Source organism: Acanthochromis polyacanthus, chromosome 8, assembly GCF_021347895.1.
Source record: "Acanthochromis polyacanthus isolate Apoly-LR-REF ecotype Palm Island chromosome 8, KAUST_Apoly_ChrSc, whole genome shotgun sequence".
NCBI lineage: Eukaryota > Metazoa > Chordata > Actinopteri > Pomacentridae > Acanthochromis > Acanthochromis polyacanthus.
In genome coordinates, this window is record NC_067120.1 from 31,524,465 (window position 1) to 31,534,701 (window position 10,237).

General features: G+C 51.0%; 1 protein-coding gene across 1 annotated transcript; it reads left to right on the forward strand.

Annotated features, from left to right (window-relative positions):
- The first annotated feature begins 8,352 nt into the window (after positions 1 to 8,352).
- LOC127535116 (5E5 antigen-like) lies at positions 8,353 to 9,789 on the forward strand. The gene is made up of 2 exons (XM_051952165.1): positions 8,353 to 8,804; positions 8,907 to 9,789. The coding sequence occupies exons 1-2, from the start codon at positions 8,368 to 8,370 to the stop codon at positions 9,787 to 9,789; spliced, it is 1,320 nt and encodes a 439-aa protein (XP_051808125.1). The 5' UTR covers positions 8,353 to 8,367.
- The last annotated feature ends 448 nt before the right edge of the window (positions 9,790 to 10,237 follow it).

The window sequence follows — 10,237 nt, forward strand, 5'->3', positions numbered from 1 at the left end:
ACACCGCTCTGTCCCACATTATTATATTTTCAAGCAGTCTGTCATTGTTACATTATTAGCAAAAAGTTATCAAAACAGTGTAAGGAAACTTAAAATACACTTAGTATTTGACTTTCTCCAGATTAACCTCATTTTATTTTGATAACAACTCTTTACACTTTTCATTGTCTAACTTCGTGAGATCATCAATGCAGTTTTTCCAGCAGTCTTCCACTATAGGAGTGCAGTAAGAGTTGAGATAAAGGATAGATGGCATGTTGAGCATAAAGTTTGACTTTTTAATGTTGCAAAGGAGGCTGACTTTTTTTTAACCTTCTACACCATGATAACTGATGCTGCATAACTAACCTGCCTTACAAGTGATTCTGTTCAGATTTTTGCATTTAAATCAGCTATAAGAAGCATCGGCCTTTCACCAATTTGTGTGATTCTCTTAAATGAGGGAATATGTTATATCTACAGACCTGCTGAGCCTGTTGGTAGTCCTACTGAACAAAGCTGTGTTGCCAAGGGAACATACATGTACTCAGTTGGTGACGACGCAGAAAATGTATAAATGTGATTTTATACTTTACTTTGATTAGCTGCCAGTTTGGCAATAGGCAATATTGGTTCACAGCCATTAATTTACTCTGATTTGTCAAAAATGAAGCGTTTTCCATGTATCCTTTATTATGGGACAGTGTCGCACATAAACGAACATGCAGAGCATCAAATTTAAATGAATTAAGTTTAAAGTTTAGAAGCTGCAATGTCCAACCCTTATGTTAAAAATGAGTAATTGAGTGTGGCGAAAGGTAACAAAACTATTAACTTGCAATGGAAGTTAATATTTGTATCAAGTTAGTCTTACATAATTGACAGTTTTATAACACAATTCCTGTCCTGCAACATTTGCATTAACAGTTGCAACCACTTCCTCTTGATTGAATTAGGTAGCATGCCATTGGTCAATTTTGTGTGGAATGTGAGTCACATGACAGTGTGTCAGTGGATGTTTTAGTATTCAGTTCAACAGGACTGCTTTTTGTGTACCTTCACTACTTTTGCAGACTACAACTCAATGCCTGAAATATCTTAAAAAGGCAAGAAATTCCACAAATTACTTTTTGATAAGAATTTCAGAAGACAATCTCATGAAGCTGGTTAACATACTGCTAATATTGTATAAATCTACCATTAAAGCAAACTGTGGCTCTTTCTAGGACCTAAAAAATGACATGTATCGAATTTAATTTACACGTTTTGCACACTATATAATTCCAAATATATTATTTTATAGACTGAATGACTTCAGTTTTGTTCTGCATTGTAATAAAATAGACTGGTACTGTATGTGGAACCCAGTCAAAGTAAGGGGAGCTCTGAATATGAGCTTTATTATAATAATAATGTCGGATTTTTGCATATCCCCTTTATGAATTTCATAGTTCATTAAATTGATCTTGAGTGCAAGAATTTAAAAATGATCGTTCAAGGTTCAAAAACGCAAAATCAGCAATTTCTAAACTCAAACTTATGACCTGGAAAACTTGAAGAACATCTTAAGGACACAGACATACTGTTTTTTTTTTAAAGTCTTTGCTATGTGCTATGTATTTTGTGTGCTACCAGTTCATTTGTGATGCAGACAGTTTGGGGACATGGCGGACAGAGCTGCTCAGACAGACGGGGTCAGAGTTCGTCAGAAGACAAGTGAGCGCTGTTCTAGAATCTGCTGAGCATCGCACTTCATGTTTGACCTCTGAACTTCAGCATCCATCCCATAACCACCTTGCTGCTCCCTCCATCCTTCCTCTCTGCTGTCAGAGTCCTGCAGTCACACTAAAACAGAGTCACACCAGCCACCAGTGGTTTAAAGAATAAAGAACCATCTAGAGCCGCATCGTGTTCACTTTTGACTTTTACAATCCAAAACAAACAGCAGTTGCTAGAGTTTTTCACATGAAGTGTAGAAGCTGAGCTACTAAAGGGGCTGGTGTCCATGGTCTTCTTCCCTAATATGACCATGGACACTAGCAAGACTATATAACTGACCACATGCAAAAAACATACAAAATATGTGTAACTAATGGAAATTCTTGACTTTTTCATATATTCAAACGAGCAACCACTCTTTGAAAGTGTGCCAACAGACATACACAATTTCAACTATTTTGTCATTTGACATCTCACATTGAAAAAGTAACTACATTCATTTCACCTGGCAGTAACTCAATCAAATGTTTGCTAGTCCAAATGTGTCTAGAAATCCAACAATTTCCATGAGATGTACTGATTTTTCAATGGCTGCATTTCAAATCTAAATGGTTTAATTCTTGTGGGGAGAATCCACTCACTGAGCAACTGCACGACTCCCGTCATTATCATCATCTTCATGTCTCATCAGAAGCACAAAGCCCATGAGCTGCTTTGCCAGAAACGTGGTGCTGACAGAAAGAGATTTATAGGAGCTTTCTAACATTAGATCCTTGCCATCAGATCGTCTTTGCTGCAGCGCTGCAGAGGGTGGAGCACAACACAGACAGGTCTGACACATGTGGGATAAACTGGAGAGCAGCTCAGGGCGAGCAGATGGAAGGAGACAGGAAGTCAAGGAGGAGCAGAAAAGGAAGAGCAGGATGTTTAGTTTCAGATGACTCGGTGGCCCACAGCTCTTTGCTTTCCAACATTGACTCTGAAAGCTGGAAGCTTTTTCCGGATCCCCAAAGAGTCAAAACACGTTTCAGCTTAACTTTAGTAATCATTTGTGGAAGAAGCAGGACTGACTCTGTTGGAAAACATAACCAAACTGTTTGTTCAGAGGACAGGAAAAAAAGAAATATCCTTTTCAGAGCAATTTAACTTCAAATGTCTGAAATGATATTCTACCAATTTAGCATCATAGAGACTCACAATAGACAGTTATACAAAAAAAAGATACAGTTTGATGCAGCAGAACTACTTTATCACACACCTTCTTCTTCCTTAACCTGGGTTGATATTACCCAGAATGCAACTCAGCTGCTGGTAGTTTGAGCAGAGATTTGTCTGTCATATGGGGATGGGCGCATTAACCCTTTAAGCCCCACAGATTTTCTTCTCGGTTCTGGAGGTATCAGTTTTAGTGATTTGAAACACATATCAAACAAGAAAACCACTCAGAGAGCACTCCGCCACGGCTGTCAAATGATTTCCGACGGATGAAATCTTTAACAAATTTGTGGTCGGCAGTTCTCAATTAGTAGTATGATCGCAATCATGCGATCGTCACCAGACGTAGTGTTCACTTGTTGTCATAGGCACAATGATGCCCTGCCACTATTTTGCAATGATATAGAAATCTTGAACAAAATCTAATCACTTGGTTCTTGTGACATTTCTGACCTTCCCTGAAAATTTCATTGAAATCCTGAAGTCTGTTTTTAAGTAATGTTGCTAACAGACAGACAAACCAACGCCGATCGTCACTTAACTCTGCCTCGTTCTTTGACAGAGTGATGAGTAAGTTAAATGATTTTACTTCTAAAATCAGGAGCTTGGTTTGGTGTCAGATTATAGAACCTCATTGTGAGGTTCAGCCCATGTTTAGCTGTCCAGCTGCATCTTTACTGCTGTAGTTTCTTGTCACCTCTTTCACAGCTTTTCAGTGGTTTGAATTTCTCAGCAAAAAATGTCCTCAAAAGCCACTGTCGATACAACACCAAACAGTACTGTTAAAGAAAAGCTAGTGATCATAGTGGAACAATTAGTAGATAAAGAGACAGATGTTTCCCTTAGCAAGTGGTCAAGACCAAAAATTGAGATGAAAGAAAGCAAATGTTAAACTTAACTGTGTGAAAGGCCAGTGTGTTTTTTTGTTCACCCAGCCATCCACTCAGATCTCTTGCTATACTGACTTTGTCCTACAGACATCCTTTTCATCCATGTTACTAGGTGCCAGAAGGTACTGTTTCATTAAAATACAACAGAAATCTTTTATTTTTTATATATTTATTGAGGACTGTGTCCAACAAGCACAACTCCAAATAAATAATAATGTTATGCTTAAAAATGCAACCGTTTGCTCACAAGGTCACAAATCAGTTGAAAAGCTGATCAAATAGTTTGACCCTAACCGTGCAACTTTCGTATTCTACTTGTTTCCTGAAGTATATGCTTCCCACAGTAAACCAATGGGGCTTTTCAGGACATATTTCATTCCTTGGGTATTTTTAAATGTTTAGAAACGATTGAATAACAGTGATTTTAAAAATGAGCATATATGAACATTTGTAAAATTCCTGCCATGAGTGTTATGTTGTTTTGGGAATGCCTCTGGAGTTAATGCACTGAACAGCAGTTTTCCTAGAGCACTATCAAAAGGCTATTATCCACTTCTGTCCCATCAACTCATTTCTGAGAAAAATAATCGCATTAAAAATGACTAATCAGGGACAGAAAACACTTCAAAGATTCTCGCTAATGGTGCCAGTCAAAGTTCTTTATGTGGGTTTGAGTGAGTGACTGTGGCTGGTTTCAATCATCTCAGACAGTTTAACAGCTGTAGCTTCACAGATGGATTAATAGCACTTAATGAAATGAAAATGAAGATTCTGGATTCAGTTTCATAGGAACAGTTTCTTGGCATGTTCCTCCATGTGTGTGTGTCCAAGTCTTCATCTGTCTCTCCACACACAAAAGAGATGCTGCTCTCTCAGGGGTTATTCTAGAACTGGAGGACATTTTACTTCCCACCCATCAAATTTCAAATAATCCATGTACAAAATTCTGAAACATGCAGTTGTTGTGTAAATGTACTTATCATGAGACCAAATAAAAAAAACTGTTAAGAATGTTTGAAAATATTCTAAATATACCAAATAAGTCTGGAGTTCTGCCTAAAGTGCCATCTTGTCCCACCCCCTGATGACCAAACTGAATTTCAAATAAAGCTGTTAAAATGAAATTTAAATCTAATTTTTTGGTATTATTTTTGTCGTTGATGTCTCTTGTAATTGTGGGAACGAAATAATTTAAACAAAATATTTCAAATAATAATTATCCTACAGGGAATTTGTGCCCCACAGCATGTTACCAGAACCTTTTTAGCTGGTAGAAGAAGAAAACAGTGAATCACAGGACACGCTGGAACTAACATCATCAAACCGTTTTCCTAAAGAATGGGTAGAGCAAAGCTTTGTCCTTTCTTCTATTTTTCATAACATTGTCAGCCTTGATTGAAAATCTCACTCTGCCTCATGTTATCAGGACAACACAAATTCTTTTTCCTTTATTCTTTATTTTTTTTACATCAGTAAGTTTATCCTCTTGGTTAGCACCAACAGCCAGCTACACACTGTATCTAGCTTCTACTCCTGAGAAAAAGCTAACATTAGCATGGATTAGCAACCCTGCTACTGTGATTAAAGTAGGGTTAGCAAACAACAAATATAATATTGAATAAAAATTGTACTATTGATGTGTAAGTTGAGCCCATCAAGTCTTTGATAGTATATTACCTATTACTGATGAATATGGAGCAGAACATTGTAAAATAGAAGGTTTATTTTTAAAACATTTTGAAGCTCAGATATCCTCCAATTCTAGGATGACACATATGCTGTTGTCACGAATCAGAGTTGGTGGACCCGAGCAGAGAGCCACACATCCAAGACCTGAGGAGATGTAAATGGTTTATTGGAGGGAGTGATAATGGCGGACGGAGAAAGCCAGGGTGTAGGAGCGGGGGGTTCTGGGCAGGAGTGGGGGAATCCAGGCAGGAGTGGGGGAATCCAGGCAGGAGTGGGGGAATCCAGGCAGGAGTGGGGGAATCCAGGCAGGAGTGGGGGAATCCAGGCAGGAGTGGGGGAATCCAGGCAGGAGTGGGGGAATCCAGGCAGGAGTGGGGGAATCCAGGCAGGAGGTGGGGGAATCCAGGCAGGAGGTGGGGAATCCAGGCAGGAGGTGGGGAATCCAGGCAGGAGGTGGGGAATCCAGGCAGGAGGTGGGGAATCCAGGCAGGGGTGGGGGTTCCAGGCAGGGGTGAGGGTTCCAGGCAGGGGTGAGGGTTCCCGGACAGCTGGCTGCGTGAAAGCAGGAGAAAACACGATCAAAATCAAACAGAAACTCAAACAGAAAACGTCAAAGGGCAAGAGAGCAAACCGAACTGCATGGTTTCTGGTTCAATACTCTGGCAGGGAGTGGAAGGCTGAGCCGGTCTTTATTGCAGTGGTGAGTCGTTAGTGAGATGGTTGTCAGCTGCCCGGGAGACGTGGAGATAGTTGATTACCTGAGTGGAGTCAGCCGAGAAGCTTGACTCCACTCAGGCACTGAGCTGTAGGGGGAGAGACAGGGCAGAGGAGCGGATGGGAGACAACCAGACAAACAGGACAGAGGAGCGGACGGGAGACAACCAGACAGAGACAGGGCAGAGGAGAGGATGGGAGACAACCAGACAGACAGGACAGAGGAGCGGAACTGTGACAGTACCCCCCCTCAACGGGCGCCTCCCGGCGCCCCATGGACCAAACCAAAGAGGGGCCCACTGGGGCAACCAGGGAGTAGACAGACACACTGACAAACACAGGGACCAGACAGAGCGGAAGGAACCAAAAGGACAGGAAGGGCAGAACGGGAGAGGGAATGAACTAAGACTGGGCTGAACGGAACTGAACTGAGGACAGGACTGGAGTGAAGGGAAGGGAAGGAAAGGACTGGAGTGGAGTGAAGGGAAGGGAAGGAAAGGAAAGGACTGGAGTGGAGTGAAGGGAAGGGAAGGAAAGGAAAGGACTGGAGTGAAGGGAAGGGAAGGGAAGGGAAAGGACTGGAGTGAAGGGAAGGGAAGGGAAGGGAAGGGAAAGGACTGGAGTGAAGGGAAGGGAAGGAAAGGAAAGGACTGGAGTGAAGGGAAGGAAAGGACTGGGAAGGAAAGGAAAGGAAAGGAAAGGAAAGGACTGGACTGGACTGGACAGGAAAGGACTGGGCCGGGCTGGACTGAGCGGAGCTAGGAACAGGACTGGGCCGGGCTGGACTGAGCGGAGCTAGGAACAGGACTGGGCCGGGCTGGACTGAGCGGAGCTAGGAACAGGACTGGGCCGGGCTGGACTGAGCGGAGCTAGGAACAGGACTGGGCCGGGCTGGACTGAGCGGAGCTAGGAACAGGACTGGGCCGGGCTGGACTGAGCGGAGCTAGGAACAGGACTGGGCCGGGCTGGACTGAGCGGAGCTAGGAACAGGACTGGGCCAGGCTGGACTGAGCGGAGCTAGGAACAGGACTGGGCCGGGCTGGACTGAGCGGAGCTAGGAACAGGACTGGGCCGGGCTGGACTGAGCGGAGCTAGGAACAGGACTGGGCCGGGCTGGACTGAGCGGAGCTAGGAACAGGACTGGGCCGGGCTGGACTGAGCGGAGCTAGGAACAGGACTGGACCGGACAGGACTGAACTGAGAGCTGGATCGGACTGAACTGAGAACAGGGCAGGACGGGGACTGGATCGGACTGAACTGAGAACAGGGCAGGACGGGGACTGGATCGGACTGAACTGAGAACAGGGCAGGACGGGGACTGGATCGGACTGAACTGAGAACAGGGCAGGACGGGGACTGGATCGGACTGAACTGAGAACAGGGCAGGACGGGGACTGGATCGGACTGAACTGAGAACAGGGCAGGACGGGGACTGGATCGGACTGAACTGAGAACAGGGCAGGACGGGGATTAGGCTGGCCAGACAGTAGCTCCGGGGGTCGGCCCGAAGGCAGAACTGTCCGGGGATGGACAGGGCGGAGGGTCTGCTCCGGAGGACGGACCGTAGGCTGGACAGGCCGGGGATGGACAGGGCGGAGGGTCCGCTCCGGAGGGCGAAGGGTCCGTTCCGGCGGGCGAACCGTAGGTCGGACTGGCTGGGGATGAGTGAGCCGGTGAGTCCGTTCCGGTAAGCGGAGAGTCCGTTCCGGCGGGCGGACCGTAGGTCGGACTAACTGGGGATGAGTGGGCCGGAGGGTCCGTTCCGGTGGGCGGAGGATCCGTTCCGGCGGACGGACCGTGGGCCGGACTGGCCAGGGATGGGCAGGACGGAGAGTCCGTTCCGGTGGGCGGCCTGGGGGTCGGACTGGACGTGGATGAGCAGGGCAGAGAGTCCGTTCCGGTGGGCGGCCTGGGGGTCGGACTGGACGTGGATGAGCAGGGCAGAGAGTCCGTTCCGGTGGGCGGCCTGGGGGTCGGACTGGACGTGGATGAGCAGGGCAGAGAGTCCGTTCCGGTGGGCGGCCTGGGGGTCGGACTGGACGTGGATGAGCAGGGCAGAGAGTCCGTTCCGGTGGGCGGCCTGGGGGTCGGACTGGACGTGGATGAGCAGGGCAGAGAGTCCGTTCCGGTGGGCGGCCTGGGGGGGTCGGACTGGACGTGGATGAGCAGGGCAGAGAGTCCGTTCCGGTGGGCGGCCTGGGGGTCGGACTGGACGTGGATGAGCAGGGCAGAGAGTCCGTTCCGGTGGGCGGCCTGGGGGTCGGACTGGACGTGGATGAGCAGGGCAGAGAGTCCGTTCCGGTGGGCGGCCTGGGGGTCGGACTGGACGTGGATGAGCAGGGCAGAGAGTCCGTTCCGGTGGGCGGCCTGGGGGTCGGACTGGACGTGGATGAGCAGGGCAGAGAGTCCGTTCCGGTGGGCGGCCCGGGGGTCGGACTGGACGTGGATGAGCAGGGCAGAGAGTCCGTTCCGGTGGGCGGCCCGGGGGTCGGACTGGACGTGGATGAGCAGGGCAGAGAGTCCGTTCCGGTGGGCGGCCCGGTCGAGGCTGGGCAAGCCGGAGGGTCCGTTTCGGGGGACGGCCCGAAGGCGGGACAGGTCGAGGCCGGACCGGCCTAAGGATCCACTTCGTGGACCGGACTGGTCGAGGCAGGGCAAGCCGGAGGACCCGTTCTGGGGGACGGCCTGAAGGCGGGACAGGCCGAGACCGGACCGGGCGGAGGGCCCGCTTCAGAGGGTGGCCTGGCGGCCGGACGGGCCAGGACTTGACAGACAGGGTGGATCGTTCAGGGGGACGGCCCGGGGGCCGGACAGACAGGGTGGATCGTTCAGGGGGACGGCCCGGGGGCCGGACAGACAGGCGGGACCGCTCCGGTGGGACGCTCCGAGGCCGGACAGGGCAGAGGGGCCGCTCCGGCGGACGGCTCCGAGGCCGGACAGGGCAGAGGGGCCGCTCCGGCGGACGGCTCCGAGGCCGGACAGGGCAGAGGGGCCGCTCCGGCGGACGGCTCCGAGGCCGGACAGGGCAGAGGGGCCGCTCCGGCGGACGGCTCCGAGGCCGGACAGGGCAGAGGGGCCGCTCCGGCGGACGGCTCCGAGGCCGGACAGGGCAGAGGGGCCGGGCTGGAGGCTGGACTGGGGGCGGAGCCGGGTCCGGTGGGTCCTCCGGGGGCGGAGCCGGGTCCGGTGGGTCCTCCGGGGGCGGAGCCGGGTCCGGTGGGTCCTCCGGGGGCGGAGCAGGATGGGAAGCGCAAGGCCTCTTCATGGACTTGGGGGAGACCCCAGATCCCTCCAAAACCGCCGAGGCTCCAGGAAGCGGAGGCGGGGCGTCGACGGCCTCCTCAGGGAGCGGAGGCGGGGCGTCGACGGCCTCCTCAGGGAGCGGAGGCGGGGCGTCGACGGCCTCCTCAGGGAGCGGAGGCGGGGCGTCGACGGCCTCCTCAGGGAGCGGAGGCGGGGCGTCGACGGCCTCCTCAGGGAGCGGAGGCGGGGCGTCGACGGCCTCCTCAGGGAGCGGAGGCGGCGCAGGAGGGAAGGCGCAGAGCCTCCTAAGGGGCTCAGGGAAGGCTTTATGGCCTTCTAAGGCCGCTGAGGTCGCGGGGACTGGAGGCGGAGCGGCGTCGACCTCCGCGGGGACTGGAGGCGGAGCGGCGTCGACCTCCGCGGGGACTGGAGGCGGAGCGGCGTCGACCTCCGCGGGGACTGGAGGCGGAGCGGCGTCGACCTCCGCGGGGACTGGAGGCGGAGCGGCGTCGACCTCCGCGGGGACTGGAGGCGGAGCGGCGACCTCCGCGGGGACTGGAGGCGGAGCGTCGACCTCCGCGGGGACTGGAGGCGGAGCGTCGACCTCCGCGGGGACTGGAGGCGGAGCGTCGACCTCCGCGGGGACTGGAGGCGGAGCGTCGACCTCCGCGGGGACTGGAGGCGGAGCGTCGACCTCCGCGGGGACTGGAGGCGGAGCGTCGACCTCCGCGGGGACTGGAGGCGGAGCGTCGACCTCCGCGGGGACTGGAGGCGGAGCCGGGAACTCC

Excerpts from the sequence above, each read along its gene's own strand:
- LOC127535116 (XM_051952165.1), top strand. The coding sequence starts at position 8,368 with ATGAGCAGGGCAGAGAGTCCGTTCCGGTGGGCGGCCTGGGGGTCGGAC. Across the intron at positions 8,805-8,906 it reads ACGGCCCGAAGGCGGGACAG|GCCGAGACCGGACCGGGCGG; the intron begins GTCGAGGCCGGA and ends AAGGCGGGACAG.